The sequence below is a fragment of the Salvelinus sp. IW2-2015 genome, linkage group LG4p (assembly GCF_002910315.2).
Source record: "Salvelinus sp. IW2-2015 linkage group LG4p, ASM291031v2, whole genome shotgun sequence".
NCBI classification, from domain to species: Eukaryota; Metazoa; Chordata; class Actinopteri; order Salmoniformes; family Salmonidae; genus Salvelinus; species Salvelinus sp. IW2-2015.
This window is the reverse complement of record NC_036841.1, coordinates 2,348,595-2,368,539: the sequence shown is the minus strand read 5'-3', so window position 1 is coordinate 2,368,539 and position 19,945 is coordinate 2,348,595. Positions and strand designations below refer to the sequence as shown.

The following is a 19,945-nucleotide window of genomic DNA, read 5'->3' as shown; positions in this document are numbered from 1 at the left end:
AGTTGGTCTTGGGGGGTTGCCTCCTCTCTCCTACTCTCCCAAATCTACCGCAATAAATCGGCTACTCTTCCTGATTTTTAAGTTTTTCTGTTATGTGAGACTACTCTCATGAAGGGAGAATTACAGTGATCAGGGAGTTTGTTTAATTCAGCCCTGATAAGTTATGGATGTCTATTTTGTTGTTTGCCACTCTCACTGCTCTTTATGTGCACCAATAGCTCCTCTGTTCTCTCATTTCCCTATCTATCATAAGGCACCATGAACAAAGGTCCCAGCAGAGAGTTTGGGGGGAAGAAGGCCATGCCTCCGTCTGCAATGCCCAGCACTCCTGGGGGATCCTCCAAAGTCGTGCCCATCGCCAGCCTCAACCCCTACCAGTCAAAGTGAGTAGTCTTCTTATACCCGTCTATGGTTGCGTCCCAAATAGCACTGTATTCTCAGTATAGTGTACTACTTTAAAGTAGTGCACTATATAGGGAATGGGTGCCTTTTGGGACGCAGCCTATCACTTTGGCGAACATGTCAAACAACATGATCTCTTGCCCAAATGTTTATTCTTAAGTCATGATAATCCTGTTGTACCATACTCTTTAGTCTTAGAATGGAATAATGACCGTTTGATTTTGTATTTGGGGATGTTTTTTGTGATTTATTCCATAGATAGTTGGTCAAGGTATTTTCAAGGAATAGAGGTCCATCCAACAGCAACATAAACATTGGTTATTTTCTGTCAGGTGGACCATCCGAGCCCGTGTCACCAACAAGAGCGGCATCCGCACCTGGAGCAACTCTCGTGGGGACGGCAAGCTGTTCTCTATGGAGATTGTGGATGAGAGTGTGAGTAACCCTTTCTGTTTGCATTTTCTCACGTTGCTGTATTGGATCGTGTGGAGCTAGTCCGTTGCTGACTGTGTTGTGTGTTGATGCAGGGAGAGATCAGAGTGACTGCCTTTACCCAGGAGGTGGACAAGTTCTACAGCATCATCGAGACTGGCAAGGTGAGTGGAACTGCCTCCTATTAAGGATGCTTATCCACCATATGCTTGTCATTTTCACAGATTTGGGTCAACTGAGTAATTAATCTCAATGTGCTATTGCCAATACTTTTTGATTTGTACAATGTTCTGAATTTGATATGATTTGGTGTAATGAGATGATGAATGATTCTCTCCAAATTGAGTCAAAGGACAGTAGCAAAATGATCCTCTGCTACAGATCCTCTGCCAGGCTTGATTTAGCTCCAACATCAATATTCAGCTGAAATGAATCCTGTGCCCAAATCTACTTTAGAATTAAACCTCCTTTTATTCATGTCCAGGTGTTCTACATCTCCAAGGGATCACTGAAGATCGCCAACAAGCAGTACTCGTCCCTGAAGAATGACTATGAGATGACCCTAAATGGAGAGTCCACTATCATCCCCTGTGAGGACACCCAGGACGTTCCCATGGTGCAGTGCAACTTCGTCTCCATCGCTGACCTGGAGGCCCGAGAAAAGGACGCCATTTTGGGTAAGGTGTAGCAAGGGAGGAACAAAGGGGAAGGGTGGTCCAGGCAGGGCTGGCGGGGCGTGATAACCGTCATTAACAACAGACTTAGCTTATTATTTTTCTATCATAGGGATGGATGCTACGGCAGCAGAGGGTTGTGCTGGGGTGGATTAGGTAATTATGAGAGCAGGGATAAAAGTTATTAATAATGCTGATGACAGTAGTGGCTTGTGGCGCAGATTGACTTTGGGCCTTATGGCGGAGCCCGGTGAGGAGAGGAGGGAGAATAAGAAACCATAGCCAGCATCCCAAATGGCAGTGCACTACCTGTGACCTATATGGCTGCGGTCATAAGTAGTGCCCTATGTAGAGAATAGGATGCCGTTTGGACTCATCCCTAGTTGTAATYATGGTAATAGCAGGCGTCAGCCCAGCCAGCCCTGTGATGTTGAAGATCTCTTCTTAATCATGCTTAAATTAGTTGTAACCTAACAAAGACCGAATMAATTAAGATGGCAGAGAGAATAGGCAGCTCCCAAATGACACCCTATTCCCAAATAGTGCACTACTATATAGGGTGCAGGGGCACAGGTTAGTTGAGGTAATATGTACATGTAGGTAGAGGTAAAGTGATAATAAACAGAGTAGCAGCAGTGTACAAATGGGGGGGGGTGTRAATGCAAATAGTCCGGGTAGTCATTTGGTTTGCTGTTCAGGAGTTTTATGGCTTAGGGGAACCTAAGACCTAGACTTGGCACTCCGGTACCGTTTGCCYTGCAGTAGCAGAGAGAACAGTCTGTGACTGGAGTCTTTGGCAATTTTTAGGTCCTTCCTCTGACACCACCTGGTATAGAGGTCCTAGATGGCAGGATGCTTGGCCCCAGTGATGTACTGGGCCGTACGCACTACCCTCTAGTGCCTTGCGGTCGGAGGCTGAGCAGTTGCCATACCAGGGCGGTAATGCAACCAGTCAGGGTGCTCTCGATGGTGCAGCTGTAGAACTTTTTGAGGAACTGAGGACCCATGCCAAATCTTTTCAATCTCCTGAGGGGGAATAGTTGTTGTTGTGCCCTCTTCACAAGTGTCTTGTTGTGTTTGGAGCATGACAGTTRGTTGGTGATGTGGACACCAAGGAACTTGAAGCTCTCAACCAGCTACACTACAGCCCCGTCGATGAGAATGGGGGCGTGTTCGGCCCTCCTTTTCCTGTAGTTGACGATCATCCCCCCCTTGATCACGTTGAGGGAGAGGTTGTTATCCTGGCACCACACTGCCAGTTCTCTGATCTTCTCCCTGTAGGCTGTCCCATCATTGTCGGTGATCAGGRCTACCACTGTTGTGTTGTCAGCAAACTTAATGATGGTGTTGGAGTCTTGCTTGGCCATGCAGTCATGTGTGGACAGGGAGTACAGGAGGCACCCCTGAGGGGCCTCCATGTTGAGGGTCAGCGTGGCAGATGTGTTGTTACTTACCCTTAGCACCTGGGGGCGGCCCGTCAGGAAGTCCAGGATCCAGTTGCAGAGGGAGGTGTTTAGTCCCAGGGTCCTTAGCTTAGTGATGAGCTTTGAGGGCACTATGGTGTTGAACGCTGAGCTGTAGTCAATGAGCATCCTTCTCACATAGGTGTTCCATTTGTCCAGGTGGGAAAGGGCAGTCTGGAGGGCAGTAACGGTTGGGGCGGTATGTAAATTGTAGTGGGTCTAGGGTTTCTGCTATAATGGTGTTGATGTGAGCCATGACCAGCCTTTCAAAGCATTTCATGACTACAGYTATGAGTGGTATGGGCCAGTAGTCATTTAGGCAGGTTCTTGGTGTTCTTGGGCACAGGGACTATAGTGGTCTGCTTGAAAAATGTTGGTATTACAGACTCGGTCAGGGAGAGGTTGAAAATGTCAGGGAAGACACTTGCTAGTTGGTRAGCACATGCTCGGAGTACACGTCCTGGTAATCCTCTGGCCTTGTGAATGTTGACCTGTTTTTGAAGGTCTTACTCACATTGGCTACGGAGAGCGTAGTCACACAGTCGTATGGAACATCTTGTGGTCTCACGCATGTTTCAGTGTTGCTTGCCTCGAAGTGTGCATAGAAGTCATTTAGCTCGACTGGTAGGCTCGTGTCACTGTGCAGCTCGCGGCTGTGCTTCCCTTTTGTAGTCCATAATATTTTGCAAACCCTGCCACATCCGACGAGCATCGGAGCCAGTGTAGTAGGATTCAATCTTAGTCCTGTATGGAGATGAAACGGTATGAACATTTCATATCACGATTATAGTGACATGATCACAGTTATCAGTATTATCGCAGTATTGTTAAAATGTGCTGGAGATGTTCATAAAGTACTGATACACACACTGAAATCATGTCACCAAGTTTTATATTGAAAACCAACAAATACAGTTAGCAGCACTATGCACTTTTTGTGTGCCAAATCATTAAAATATTAACATTAAAGATGGCACCATGTGGCCATGAGAAGTTTCCCTCGTGCAGGTTTAAATGAACACAACCTTAAGTAAGCAAATAAACAAACAACAAATGCAATTAGCAGCACTCACTTTGTAGTGAGGCACGGCAACCATCAGCCTCAGAAAGCCAGGCCTCAACAATTTGAAATGACATGTCCTTTGCAATGATATATGAAAGGGCTGCAGTGAGGTCTTGACATTTTTTGATGTGGGTGCATAAGCAGCCTGCCTTTTTAAATGCTTGCTCAGTGTCTGACAACTGTAGACGAGGAGGGACAGGTAGCAGCACTGGGTTTGCCTAACAAGGGAATAGCAAATGTTTTATTATTATTCACATCTTCTGTGTTGCATTTGAGTATATGCAATGACCCCATGCACAATTTACATAAATGCAATTTAGTCTTAAGAAGACAGTGATAGTAATTGCAATGAGCACAACAATTTTACTTACTATAGTGTTTCTCTCGTTGGAGTACTTACAACCAAGTCGACGTCTGTCGGATTTTAAATGAACAAAATATGTTGGTTGGGTGACTAAACTACATAACGTGTTATCGTGTGCAATGGGCGAATAGTCTGCATACAGCAGCAGAACAACGTGTAGTGTTTTTACAAGAGTAGGTAACACTGAAAGCTTCAGTTTACGTTATTGACAAGCTATTAGCAAGTTAGACAGACAAACCATGACATTTRCCCCCGTTTCGAAGTCCCCACTTCATGCATTGAGCTAAAAGTTAACTTGCCTTGCATTCGCTATAAAGTAGTGGGAAGTTTTGCCCCCTTTCGCAGCGATTATTATTTATGTTTTTGCGTGTTCTGCAGACGGGGTGACCATCTTCGATTAAGTTTCCCTCCGCAGTCTTGTAAAACCCAAAATACGACCACACTTCAGATGTGGTCCTCTTGGAAGGCTGAAAAATCTCCCGAGCGCTGTCACTGCCRTCCGCCATGTTTTCACACACAACAWAACCTAAGTTCCATGCTGCGCCTGCGTCAGACTGTTGCTAATTTTGGTTGATGCTGGATAGTATTTACCGTGAGTTTTTCAAACCGTGGTAATCAAACACGGTTTTAATGATAATTCAAATTTGAAACGGTAATACTAATCGTAGGGAATTTTATCGTGAAACCAGTAACCGTTTCATCCCTAGTCCTGTATTGACGCTTTCCCTGTTTGATGGTTGGTCGGAGAGTATAGCGGGATTTGTTATAAGCGTCCGGGTTAGAGTCCCGCTCCTTGAAAGCGGRAGCTCTACGCTTTAGCTCAGTGAGGATGTTGCCTGTAAACGRGCACTTATTGATGAAGCCAATGACTGATGTGGTGTACTCAATGCCATCGGAAGAATCCAGGAACCATTTGGGACGCAGSCATAAATTTGTAATGTCACTGATAACATCTCATTAGCTTTGGCCCCCTGGCAGGGATACATGGCTATGCATCAGCTCACCCTGATAGAAGCAGGTTAACATGAATCTATACTCAGGATAAATTAGCAGCAACGTCGATTTTGTTTTATTTTTGTTTCCCATTCCTATACATACATCATGAAAAACATTAGTAATGCATGTGCCATGTGACCAGGAGWTGCTGAATAGGCAGTGACCTCACACTTAATCTGAACAGGATAAATTGCCCCATTTCCCTGAATGAATGTGTTGTGGAGAACTGTAGGACCTTGAGTGACCCAGGAGAATCACACACGATCAATATTTATATGTGGAAATGTGATTTATTTCGAATGGGTGTTTGTCTCTGACTTATTCCATAGATAGTTGGTCAAGGTCTTTTCAAGCACTTGTGGTGGGCAATTACATAGTACCGTCAACCTGAGCATGAAAAAACTAATTCCTAATTAAACTACTTTCATATTTATCTTGAATGTGTGTATTTTGAAGTACAGACTACAGTTGGCCTTTGTTTTCCAAATGTAGTGTTATTGTTACTATAATGTAGGATACAAAGTAAAAAAAAAAAAAGTTTTTTAGTCAATCAGATTTCATAGCTTTTGGCAATGGCTGTGTTTCTGATCGAGTCGGAAGGTTAATAAAACAATATCAAACACATTTTAGTCCATTGAGTGCTAAGATAGAACGCTGTTTTGGGCAGGAAGTGTCACATCGTAATGTTTTTGAAGAAAAGTTATTGTAGATGTTTTGAGTATAATTGTATGTAAGACATAAAAACTATGAAATTACACACGTGTAGTAACCAAAAACCGGTTAAACAAATCAAAATATATTTTATACTTCAAATAGCCACTCTTTTGCCTTGATGACAGCTTTACACTCTCTTAGCATTATCTCAACCAGCTTCATGAGATAGTCACCTGGAATGCATTTCAATTAACAGGTGTGCCTTGTTAAAAGTTAATTTMTGGAATTTCTTTCCTTCYTGCGTTTGAGCCAATCAGTTGTGTTGTGACAAGGTAGGGGTGGTATATAGAAGATGGCCCTATTTGGTAGAAGAGTGAGTCCACATTATGTCAAGAACAGCTCAAATAAGCAAAGACAAATGACAGTCCATCATTACTTTAAGACATGAGGGTCAGTCATTCCGGAAAATTACAAGAACTTTGAAAGTTCGGTCAAGTGCAGTCGATAAATCTACGGTGATCGAGAATAAGCATTTTTCTACGGCCGGCCATCTATTCCACCTGGCTACCCCTACCCCGGCCAACAGCTCTGCACCCCCCACCGCAGCAACTTTCCCAAGCCCCCCCTGCTTCTCTTTCACCCAAATCCAGATAGCTGATGTTCTGAAAGCGCTGCAAAATCTGGACCGCTACACATCAGCTGGGCTAGACCCAAACTCTTACAGACCTATATRCATRCTGCTCTGCCTTTCTAAAGTCTTCGAAAGCCAAGTTAACAGATRACCGACCATTTTGAATCCCACTGTACCTTCTCCACTATGCAATCTGGTTTCCGAGCTGGTCATGGGTCATCAGCCACGCTCAAGGTCCATCGATAAAAGACAGTACTGTGCAGCAGTCTTTATCGAACTGGCCAAGGCTTTCAACTCTGTCAATCACTGCATTCTTATCGGCAGACTCAACAGCCTTGGTTTCTCAAATGATTGCCTCGCCTGGTTCACCAACTACTTCTCAGACAGAGTTCAGTGTGTCAAGTTGGAGGGCCTGTTGTCCGGACCTCTAGCAGTCTCTATGGGGGTGCCACAGGGTTTAAATCTCGGGCTGACTCTTTTCTCTGTATACAATGGGGAGAACAAGTATTTGATACACTGCCGATTTTGCAGGTTTTCCTACTTACAAAGCATGTAGAGGTCTGTAATTTTTATCGTAGGTACACTTCAACTGTGAGACACGGAATCTAAAACAAAAATCCAGAAAATCACATTGTATGATTTTTAAGTAATTAATTTGCATTTTCTATGGCATGACATAAGTATTTGATCACCTACCAACCAGTAAGAATTCCGGCTCACAGACCTGTTAGTTTTCTTTAAGAAGCCCTCCTGTTCCACTCATTACCTGGATTAACTGCACCTGTTTGAAATAGTTACCTGTATAAAAGACACCTGTCCACACACTCAATCAAACAGACTCCAACCTCTCCACAATGGCCAGACCAGAGAGCTGTGTAAGGACATCAGGGATAAAATTGTAGACCTACACAAGGCTGGGATGGGCTACAGGACAATAGGCAAGCAGTTTGGTGAGAAGGCAACAACTGTTGGCGCAATTATTAGAAAATCGGTCTGGGGCTCCATGCAAGATCTCACCTCGTGGGTTTCACCCCACTGTATATCAATGATGTAGCAAAAACCATCAAGCGGTATGATGAAACTGGTTCTCATGAGGACCGCCACAGGAAAGGAAGACCCAAAGTTACCTCTGCTGCTCATTTGAATTAGCAGCCTCAGAAATTGCAGCCCAAATAAATGTTTCACCGAGTTCAAGTAACAGAGATATCTCAACATCAACTGTTTYGAGGAGACTGCGTGAAATCAGGCCTTCATAGTTGAATTTCTGCAAAGAAACCACTACTCAAGGACACCAATAAGAAGAGCCTTGCTTGTGCCAAGAAACACCAGCAATGGACATTAGACCGGTGGAAATCTGTCATTTGGTCTGATAAATCCAAATTAGAGATTTTTGGTTCCAACCACTATGTCTTTGTGAGATGTGGAGTAGGTGAACGGATGATCTCCGCGTATGTGGTTCCCACCGTGAAGCGAGGAGGTGTGGTGGTGTGYGCGTGCTTTGCTGGTGAAACTGTCAGTGATTTATTTAGAATTCAAGGCACATTTAACCAGCATGGCGTCCACAGTACTCTGCAGCGATACGCCATCCCATCTGGTTTGCACTTAGTGGGACTATCATTTGTTTTTAAACAGGACAATGACCCAACACACCTCCAGGCTGTGTAAGGGCAATTTGACCAAGAAGGAGAGTGATGGAGTGTTGCATCAGATGACCTCAACCCAATTGCGATGGTTTGGGATGAGTTTGACCGCAGAGTGAAGGAAAAGCAGCCAACAAGTGCTCAGCATATGTGGGAACTCCTTCAAGACTGTTGGATAAGTATTCCAGGTGATTCTGGTTGAGGGAATGCCAAGAGTGTGCAAAGCTGTCAAGGTAAAGGGTGGCTGCTTTGAAGAATCTCAAATATATTTTGATTTGACACTATTTTTCACTCCTACATGATTCCATATGTGTTATTCCATAGTTTTGTTGTCTTCACTATTATTCTACAATGTAGAAAATAGTCAAAATCAAGAAACTCGATGTAGGTGTCCAAACGTTTGACTGGTACTGTATATATGATGATGTTAATATTTTCATCATTGTTTTTTTGTGTAGCCAAGCCTTCRTTTCAAAGTGTCTGTTTTTATATTTTACCGTAAGACTTCGAGATTCAGACTTTTTCCTATGTGTCTGTTTTCCCAAAAATGACTCTCCTTTTTCCTTCACATCCGTAACGCAAGTTGTTGTTCTGTTACTTCAAAGTGATATTATTTATCACTTTGTAATTTTGTTTACACTTCCCCTATAAGGGTTCTACAAAAATACACCGAATTCTGTTTAGAGTACATAAAGAGTTGACTGCTTTCAGTTCATGTAAAAAAAWTAAATTAAATAAAAAATCAGACCGTGATAAAATAAACAATGAATAGGCTACATCCGTCAGGCTGGGAGAGACTGATGAGCGGCTGTGTTAGAGAGCATCACACTGACTGATCTATAAATGATTTATATTTGAGCTTCCATCCAGAGTTACTTACAGGAGCAATTAGGGTTAAGTGCCTTGCTCAAGGGCACATCGACAGATTTTTCACGTAGTTGGCTCGGGGAATTAAACCAGTGACCTTTTGGTTACTGGCCCAACGCTCTTAACCGCTAGGCTACCTGCTGCCCCATGAGGATAATTATTTAGGACGTATAGTGACTTTTAGATCAGTCAGTGTGTCTGACTTCAATGGGGTGGAATTTGACCTCAAACGAGACCGTAGTCTACTCTACTCATGATGTCACCTGTGTTTAAAATGCATTCAACTATCTATGGACATTCCACATACGTGATCAATACTTATAATATAAGTGGCTGTGTTTTCTCCTGGGTCACTCAAGGTTCTCCATAGTAATGGAGAACTCCATAGAGACTGAAAAACAGCTTCTATCTCAAGGCCATCAGACTGTTAAACAGCCACCACTAACATTTAGCGGCCGCTGCCAACATACTGACTCAACTCCAGCCACTTTAAAAATGGGAATTGATGGAAATTATGTAAAAATGTACCACTAGCCACTTTAAACAATGCCACTTAATATAATGTTTACATACCCTACATTACCCATCTCATATGTATATACTGTACTCTATTTCATCTACTGCATCTTGCCATCTTTATGTAATACATGTACCACTAGCCACTTTAAACTATGCCACTTTATGTTTACATATCCTACAGTACTCATCTCATATGTATATACCGTACTCTATACCATCTACTGCATCTTGCCATGCCGTTCTGTACCACCACTCATTCATATATCTTTATGTACATATTCTTTATCCCTTTACACTTGTGTGTGTGTATAAGGTAATATTGTGGAATTGTTAGGTTAGATTACTTGTTGTTATTACTGCATTGTCGGAACTAGAAGCACAAGCATTTCGCTACACTCGCATTAACATCTGCTAACCATGTGTATGTGACTTAATAAATTTGATTTGATTTGATTTAATGCTGCTCATAGTCTACTGTGCTAATGAGTTGACCGTGTGTGTTTTCCAGATGTGATTGGAGTGTGTAAGAGTGTGGCTGACGTGACCCGCCTCACCACCAAGAACAACCGTGAGGTCTCCAAGAGGACGCTCAACCTGATGGACCAGTCTGGTAAACTGGTGGAGGTCACCCTGTGGGGAGAGGAGGTGAGGACTGGGGGAAAGACACAAGCACAGCCATATAGATGGTCTATATGCGTTTGGACACAAGGGGACAGTCCTGCTGGATAAAGAGAGGATGAAAGTCACTTTCTCTAATGCTGGGTGACATGCTGAAGCACCTTCATGATTTGTGTCCTGTCAGCCAGTGTCCCAGGAAGGGGTACAGTAATTGAAAAGGTGTTGTGAGCTGTATGCCTCCCTGTGTTTGGAAATGTCTGTTAAGCAATTTGAATAGGCAGAGGAGATTTGAGCAGTGGGCTCTCTCTCTGTGGGTTTAATAGAAGCTGATGTGGTTGAAGTCACTGAGTAAATACCATGTCACATTGTGATGAAAGAACCCAGCTCCAGCAGRTGATTTTATACGTAGCCGTGGCTATGCTTAGTTTGCCAACATTTCTTTCATTCTAACAACTACAACACAATGTTCCCTCTTTGTTTGTTCTGCAGATATCCCCTATCCAGGGGTCTTGCAGAGGTACACAACATGTATAGTTCATAAAGAACAATAAGCTTTAGTAAATACAGAATTGCATTTAATATTTTTCACTTTTTCTTTCTTTCCCACTGCTGATACTTTTGGCCATGTAGTGTATGTGGACAGCTGCTCGTCGAACATCTCATTCCAAAATCAAGGTCATTAATATGCAGTTGGTTTCCCCCCCTTTGCTGTTATAACAGCCTCCACTCTTCTGGGAAGGCTTTCCACTAGATGTTGGAAAATTGCTAAAGGTACGCCGTTTAGCCACGAGCATTAGTAAGGTCAAGTTCTTCTACACCGGTCTTGACAAACCATTTCTGTATGGACCTCGCTTTGTGCACGGGGGCATTGTCGTGCTGAAACAGAAAAGGGCCTTCCCCAAACTTGCCACAAAGTTATACGCACAGAATCGTCTAGAATGTCATTTTATGCTGTAGAATTAAGATAATTCCAGTGAAGGGATAAGGGGCCTAGCTCAAACCATGAAAAATAGCCCCAAAACATTCCTCCTCCACCAAACTTTACAGTTGGCACTATGTATTGGTGCAGGTTGTTCTGGAATCCGCCAAACCAAGATTTGTCAGTTGGACTGCCAGATGGTGAAGCGTGATTCAACACCAGAGAATGTGTTTTCACTCCAGAGAAGCTTTACACCACTCCAGCCGARGCTTGGCATAGCGATCTTAGGCTTGTGTGCGGCTGCTCGGCCATGGAAACCCATTTCATYAAGCTCCAGACGGACCGTTTTTGTGCTGACATTGCTTCGAGGCAGTTTTGAACTTGCTTGTGAGTGTTGCAAGGACAGGCGCTTTTTTTTGTGTGTATTTTTTTACGCGCTTCAGCACGCGGTGGTCCGTTTTGTGAGCTTGTGTGGCCTACCACTTTGTCGCTGAGCCATTGTTGCTCCTAGACATTTCCACTTCACACTAACAGCACTTACAGTTGYCTGGGGCAGCTCTAGCAGGGCKGAAATTTGAMGAACTYACTTGTTGGAATGGTGGCATCCAATGACGGTGCCACGTTGAAAGTCACTGAGCTCTTCAYTAAGGCCATTCTACTGACAATGTTTGTCTATGYAGATTGCATGGCMGTGTGCACGATTTTATACACCTGTCAGCAACGGGTGTGGCTGAAATAGCCAAATCCACAAATTTGAATGGCTGTCCACATACATTTTGCCATGTAGTTTTGCYCATAAGGTTTATCTTGTTGGTATCCTCAGTCAACCTATCTGTTCTATTTGCAGGCAGAGAACTTTGATGGCTCTGGGCAGCCCATCTTGGCCATCAAAGGGGCCAAGCTGTCGGACTATGGGGGAAGATCTCTGTCTGCTTCGTTCAGCAGCACCGTCATGGTCAACCCCGACATCCCTGAGGCATACAAGCTGCGGGGCTGGTAAGTGTCTCTCTCTTGTCTGGAGCCACATAGCTTTAGGTGCTAAAGGCCTCTAACTGTGTTACCCAGGCTGTTCTTGTATATGTATGGTGCTGCTATTAGGTCATATTTTTGGTTCGAAGACCTGGAGTGAATCTCTCACATCCTCTGCTCCACCGCTGAGAGAATTCTAAAGGACTTAAAGGAATTTGAATGTTAAATATCAGATCCCCAAACTCTGAGAGGGTGTGTGCTCCAGCTTGGTTCGTCAAGATTAGCCTACCTCCATTAGTGAAGATGTGGGAGGAGGTGACTTCAATTAAGCGTTACATATGAATGCAAATCATTCTTTATCTGCGGAAAATGCCTTTTTTCTCCTTCTAATCTGCCCTTCAAAGAAGCAACAAATAACGGGTGCAGCTCTCCAGACCACAGAGTTTGATTGTGGTGTTGGGAGCATTTGTGTTTTTAGCATGTTGATGGGCAGAACATAAATATTTCATATTAATGACAATAACAACTACATTGAAAAAATATTTGTAAGTAAACCTAAAGCATATATTTTATTGGWAAAAATATAGTGAATGTAGGCACAGATTTAGTTAGTATGTGAGTAGTTATTTGGGTAAAGAYGTAGTTGGTAGCACATCCACATGCAGTGGTTTAAGATGGCATACACAGAGGAACAGGCCCCTCTGTTATCCCTTGAAGATCCCCTATTGGCTGCTCCAGCAAAGCAATGGCAAAACAGTTACTATGACTCATGCTTTCATCTTTTCTTTGCATTGTCTTGCCAATTCCCGTTATTCATTACCTAAATAATGTTATTCACTCTACCATATCCCAAAATAAATACTCAGCTTTTCCAATCCCATATCTAGTTTGGAAGCTAGGCAGCAGTTTTGTGTTTAACCTCTCTGGGATATGTGGGAAGGTAGRGTCCCACCTGGCCAACATCCAGTGAATGCAGAGCGCCAAATTCAAATAAATTACTATAAAAATTTAACTTTCATGAAATCACACATTCAATATACCAAATTGAAGCTACACTTGTTGTGAATCCAGCCAACGTGTCAGATTTCAAAAATGCTTTAGGGCGAAAGCAAACAATGCTATTATCTGAGGATAAGACCCCAGCTAACAATCACAGACCATCATATTTCAACCCTCCCGGCGCGACACAAAACGCAAAAATAAAGATATAATTCATGCCTTACCTTTGACGAGCTTCTTCTGTTGGCACTCCAATATGTCCCATAAACATCACAAATGGTCCTTTTGTTCGATTAATTCCGTCGACATATATCCAAAATGTCCATTTATTTGGCGCGTTTGATCCAGAAAAACACTGGTTCCAACTTGCACAACGTGACTACAAAATATCTCAAAAGTTACCTGTAAGCTTTGTCCAAACATTTCAAACTACTTTTGTAATYKAACTTTAGGTATTTTMTWACGTAAATAATCAATAAAATTGAAGACTGGATGATCTGTGTTCAATACCGGAGGAAAACAATGTGTAGCATGCTTTCTGGTCACGCACCTCTAACAAACAGTCCACTTCACTGGAGCCTCATTCTGAACATGGCTACTTCTTCATTTCTCAAAGGAAATGACTAAAGACTGTTGACATCCAGTGGAAGCGATAGGAACTGCAGGAAGGTCCCTTAGAAATCTGGATTTCCAATGAAAACCCATTGAAAAGAGTGACCTKAAAAAAAYAAAAATCTGAATGGTTTGTCCTCYGGGTTTRGCCTGCRAAATAAGTTKTGTTATASTCACAGACATWATTCAAACAGTTTTAGAAACTTCWGAGCGTTTTCTATCCAATATATCTGGGACTGAGTACGAGGCAGTTTACTCTGGGCACGCTTTTCATCCAAATGTGAAAATGCTGCCCCCTATCCTAGAGAAGTTAAATTGATATCAAAGCCATGTCTTGTTAATGGCTGGTTAGAAGCATAAAATTGAATCTTGTAATTCAAAGGGATTGATGGAGGAGGTGGGGTGATCATAGGGACTGAAGGGACAATCATTGCTCCTATTTAACCTTCACCTCAGCTTTCTGGCACCTTGATTGATCTGTCCCTCCATCTTCTACATCCTCTCCTCTTCTGCTCCACTCTGACAACAGACCAGGCCTCCCAGTCAGAAATTGAAGGCAAAATGTCTCAAAAGTGGAGATCCAATCGATTCTCACCCAAGGTGCTTTATTTTATTTACCTTCCAACAGCAACACCGGCCCCACACTCCACAGGGAAATAAGATGAAAGGAGGCTGAGGAATGAAAGGGAAAAGGACCCAATAACAATTCCAATTTATATTCTGGCACGTCCCGTGTGTCTTGACATGTGCTCAAATTCCACTTTCCTGTGCCTTGAAAAAAAGTTGGGCCGCTGTAATTATTTTTGYGCGGATCAGAAMCCTTGGTCTGCATAATGAGAGAKGTGAAATGTGACTACATAGCAGGAGGGAGAGAGGGGTGGCAAGTCAACACAATATCCTCATTTCTGCCACTTCACTGGGTGTCTTGGCTGGGGTGATTTCTTTACAGAATTAGGACCAGTTGGGTATTTTGAATGATATTTGGTCATTACAAAGAGGTCATTCTCCAAACATAATGTGGTAGGAGTGTTACATGCTTCTCGACCATTGTCTGAGTGGTAGCCTGTCTCAAGCATTTTGCATTATATCGTAWAGCTTGTTTACCAATATGGCATTGGATAATGATGTGGATGTAGTGGAGAGACAACGTGAATCTTCCACCTGCTCACTTCAACAACGCAGGTGTTCCACTCCCACACCCTCTGAGCTGTGGGAGCTTCCTTCACTTTCTCGGATGTGTCTCAATGACGCCCTYTTCCCTATATAGTGCACTACTTTTGACCAGAACCTTATGGGKCCTGGTCGATAGTAGTCTACTACATAGGGAATAGGGTGCCATTTGGGATGCAGACACTCAGTCACTTCTCACATGGACAGCCAGAGATAACGAGGCTAAGTGTTGATATGTTRTCCAGTGCAGAGCCTAGCTGCCATGGGATGATGCAGGTCCTCAAGGACCAGTGGGTTCCTGCAGGTTCGCAGGCATCCATCAATTAAGCAAACCGTTCAGCGGTTGCTCATATGAGTCCTGACCTCAGCCATTAGTCTCTCAGACAGTGGTGCACTAAGTCCTATATAACACTTCTGTTTTGCGTGTGGCAGTGACCCAAACAGCACATTTCTAATATTTTGGGTTGATATTATACTGAACAAAAATATAAACGCAACATGTAAYTTATTAGTCACATTTTTCATGAGCTGAAATAAAAGACCCGGAAACTTTTCCATATGCACAAAAAGCGTATTTCTTTCAGATTTTGTGCACAACGTTGTTTACATCCCTGTTGGTGAGCATTTCTCCTTTACCAAGATAATCCATCCACCTGACAGGTGTGGAATATCAAGATGCTGATTAAACAGCATGATCATTACACAGGTGCACCTTGTGTTGGGGACTTCTCATGGCTGCGCCCCTGCCCAGTCATGTGAAATCCATAGATTAGTGCCTAATTAATATATTTCATGTGACTGATTTCCTTCTATAAGCTGTAACTCAGTCAAATCTTTTCTGTGTATATTTTTGTTCAGTGTATGTATCGATTGACTCAAAGTATAGCTTTTTTTGCTAATGTAGGTAGTGTTAGCTACCACTAGTCTGCTGTACCTGCACCAAAACATCAGTATTTTTCCTTCATAGCTTGTAATCTGTCTTTTTAAATAATGAGCCAACATGTTTTCAGCACTTTTATTTTCCTGACTGATCAAAACTAATTTTGTCATGCGCTCTTGTCTCTGCAGCAGACATATAGTGAGCAATATGTTTTTGAGACCTCAAATCGCAGTTTATTTTTATTTAACTTATTATATAGCTAGGTTGATCAGTCAAGAACAAATTCTTATTTACAATGATGGCCTACCGGGGAAAGTGGTTTAACTGCCTTGTTCAGGTGCAGAAAAACAGATTTTTACTAATTCAGCTCGGGGATTCGATCCAGCAAACTTTGGTTACTAGCCCAAAGCTCTAACAATAGGCTACCTGCCGCCCTGTATTGAATCGAAATACATAGAGAATCACAATCCATATCGTATCAGCACCTAAGTATCGTGATAATATCGTATCGTGAGGTCCCTGGTAATTCCAGCCCTACTGTACATGACGGTCTACTGTCTAAATATGGAAGACTCTCACGTATTGTAAGGAAGTAAAAAGTTGTAGCGAGACAATTTATTTTTGCTTTTCAAGTAGAGTACGGAGCAATATGTTTATTTAAAACTAGGTTAGTAGTGAATGATTTAGTGATTTTAGGCCTAGCACATCAGTGCTTGTTGAGTACTTTCAGTACTCTGGGAGAGAAGGATGTTGATCATCAGTGAGCCATGCTTTTAGCAGTCTGAGTCTGCATAGCATATTTCACCCTATTCCAAATGTAGTGGTCCATGGGGCTCTGCTCAAAAGTAGTGCACTCTATAGGGAATAGGATTCCATTTGGGATGTAACCGATCTGTCCACAAATGAGGTCTTTTATGTGATCGTTTCATCTTGCAAGCATAGAAAACCCAGAGCTTTTTACAACTTAAGAACAAAGGCAAACTGTGCGCCTTTTGTCAGAACCAAGCTCTTGAAAACATTGTTTTGCAAAGTGTAGGTGTCTTAATTTGATCATTTTTGCTGCAAACTCTTGGGATTTCCGTATCTATCTATCCCACCCGGGGTAAGATGTTGACTGAAACCCATGCAGTGGTTCTGCTCAGCCTATCCCTGTGTGTGCTGGACTGAATTTAAAAAATTACCGCCGCTCTCCCTTTTTAATGTCAGACTAATTAATCTTATAGAGGGAAACTGTTTTAATTTCCTCAAACAAGAATGCCACACTACGCAGCAATTATCTTGAGCCTTGATTTGGTTCTGAGCTCCATAATAATATATATATATGATTCCCTTGTCTTTGAAATAGACTTTACAGATTGCCATGAAATCTGTTCTTTTTTGGGGAGAATTGGGAATATGAACTATTGTGCATGAAAGAAACATGGATTAGTCTTTATAGACAGCATCCAATGTGATTCCTGTGGTGGTGCAGTAATTTAGGGCACTGTCTTAGCCCCACTCTATTGCATAATTTAAATGCTTAAAGATTAATTTAGCTAGATTAATTAAAGTGTTCCTTACTCAACTGGTGCTGTTTTTTCCTCTCCTTTTTGCAACTTTGGTGCATGCTCATTTAGTAGGCATTATTTAGGCATTTAAATGATTCATAACGATAATTTATTTACCTTATCATAAACCACATCTACTTAATTATAGCTTAGTCTAGTCAATTACCCTGCTCTTCCCCAGTATCAAGTAACATACCCTGAAAATGCCTTGACTGCTCAGTTGCTATTTGGGAGGATTTAGATAAAATCCACATAAAATAAAATCTAATTTGTTTCTCTAATTTTGTGCTAATTTGTTTCATAAGCAAACGTGAAATGTTTCCCTACTGAGCCATCCGGTGCATACCGTAGCAGCCTTTGTCCATTAGATGGCATCACAGGCTACACAGACACATCTGGAGTGGCTCCTGCTCTCCCTCTTCTCTCGTTCTTCCCTCTCTTCTCTCTCTCTTTCCTCCCCTAGCTGTCTGGACAACTGTGTCTCTGTCTGTCACTTCATCTTGTCATTCTTACCTCTCTTCTCTCTCTCTTTCCTCCCCTAGCTGTCTGGACAACTGTGTCTCTGTCTGTCACTTCATCTTGTCATTCTTACTCTTGTTCCTTTCCTCTTGTCCTATTGCCATTGCGCACTTAGTGATACTTGGCTACTCTCCCTCTTTCTGTTCTGTGTTTTCCTGCAGTCACTGAGTCATCGGATCTCCCTTACACACTACAAACAGACAGGATGTGTCCCAAATGGCACCTTATTCCTTTTATAGTCCACTACTTTTGACCGGAGTCCTATGGGCCATGGTCAAAAGTAGTGAGCCAATGCCAGTTGATCAGGGTTCCCGCCTCAGCCCTATCCCACTGATGTCTGTACTGGAAAAAAACATTGCTATCCCTTTTATGTTCAATCAATTAATCTTAGTGGAGAGAAAATGTTTTCATTTCCTCAAACAAGAATGCTAGTCCACATGGCAGCAATTATCCTGAGCTCCTGATTTGTTCTAAGACTCCATAATTAATATATATTATATGATTTCCCTTCTTGTTCTTTGAAATGAACGTCTACAGATTTGCCATATGATAATTTGTGTTCTTTTTGGGGGAGAAATTGGGAATATTGAACTACTGTGCCATGAAAGAAACATTGAATTTTTCTTATGGAGAGCATTTTCACATTGCGATTTCATCTGGTGCATGCCAGTAAATTTTTGCGAGGCGGCAACTGTCTTAGCCCCTACATAATTGAAATGCTAAAGATGAATTTAGACAGATTAATTAAGGGTTTCCTCTTACTCAAACTGGTGCTCGCTTTTTACCCTCTGCTTTCTGCAACTTTGGTTACATGCTCTCTTGGGCCTCATATTTAGCATTAAAAAGTATGCTTTCATAACCATGAATTTATTTACTTACCCTCTGAATCATAAGCAAATCTAAATAATTACTAGCTTAAATCTAGTCAATTAAACCCGTTCTTCCACAGTCATGTCAACTCAGCAAAAAAGAAACGTCCTGTCACTGGTCCAACTTATTTCATTATTCAGCAAACTTAACATGTGTACAATATTTGTATATGAACACAAACAAGATTCAACAACGAGACATAAACCTGAACAAGTGCGTCCATCAGACTAATTGAACTGAACCAGAAATTGGAATACTGAGTGTCCCCTGCAAACACAAGAGCGGGGGTTCCATATAAGAACAGTCCTGTACTCTGTGTGGCCACCAGCTGCGATAACGTACGCATTGAGCATCTCTTCCTCATGGGGACTTGCACCAGATTTGCCAGTTCTGCTGGTGAGAATTTACCACACTTTTCCAGATCCAAGCACCTGCAAGTTCCCAGACTTTTGTTAGGGGAATGGCCCATAGCCCTACACCCTCGGTCCAACAAGTTCCGACTCTGCTCAATCGGGATGCGGCCGTCCGGCTCTTTTGCCTGGAACCATTTCTGACATTCCTGTTCAGGAAATCACCGGGGCACAGACATGGAGCAGTATGGCTGGTGGCATTGGTCATGCTGAGGGTCATGCTACATGATAGTGCGCCTGAATACTCGCATGCGAAAGATCAGTGTTGCCGGGTATCTCACTATATGACGGGTAAAGCGAAGGATGTCTTTCACCCTGTAAACGCACATGCCTGAAGCTGCCTGCCTAATGGACCAACAAGCCCATACTTGCCGACTTATCGCGCTCAATAATAGCCATGGTGACACACGTCCTGCCCAGACCCATGAACACGGATATCCCTCTCACCTGTCCATACACTCAATCACACTTCCAGTAGCACAGCCCTCAGCTTAAACCGTTACAACTTCACCGTCGAAAATATTTATGTACCATGAATAAACACAGCGAGTTCCACCACCACCCTCAACTGTGAGACAAAAAAAACCGTGACTTCCGTCACCAGAAGAAGCACTAGTTTACCCAGCTCGTCTGGTCCAGCGATGTCTGTTTTGTCCCAAAGCCGACGTTGTTGTCTGCTGTTTTGTCTGGTGAACCTGCCTTACAATCACGCCTAACAAAGCCCTCA

General features: G+C 42.7%; 1 protein-coding gene across 1 annotated transcript in view; it reads left to right on the top strand.

Moving 5' to 3' along the window:
• The window catches only part of LOC111958671 (replication protein A 70 kDa DNA-binding subunit), a 56,244-nt gene that overhangs the window by 5,511 nt on the left and 30,788 nt on the right, over positions 1–19,945 (top strand). The window contains exons 7-13 of the mRNA XM_070436707.1: positions 254–383; positions 735–837; positions 930–998; positions 1,319–1,511; positions 10,214–10,350; positions 12,090–12,238; positions 19,137–19,204. Of these exons, the coding sequence (XP_070292808.1) occupies positions 254–383; positions 735–837; positions 930–998; positions 1,319–1,511; positions 10,214–10,350; positions 12,090–12,238; positions 19,137–19,204 (849 nt within the window). The remainder of the gene's footprint in view (positions 1–253; positions 384–734; positions 838–929; positions 999–1,318; positions 1,512–10,213; positions 10,351–12,089; positions 12,239–19,136; positions 19,205–19,945) is intronic.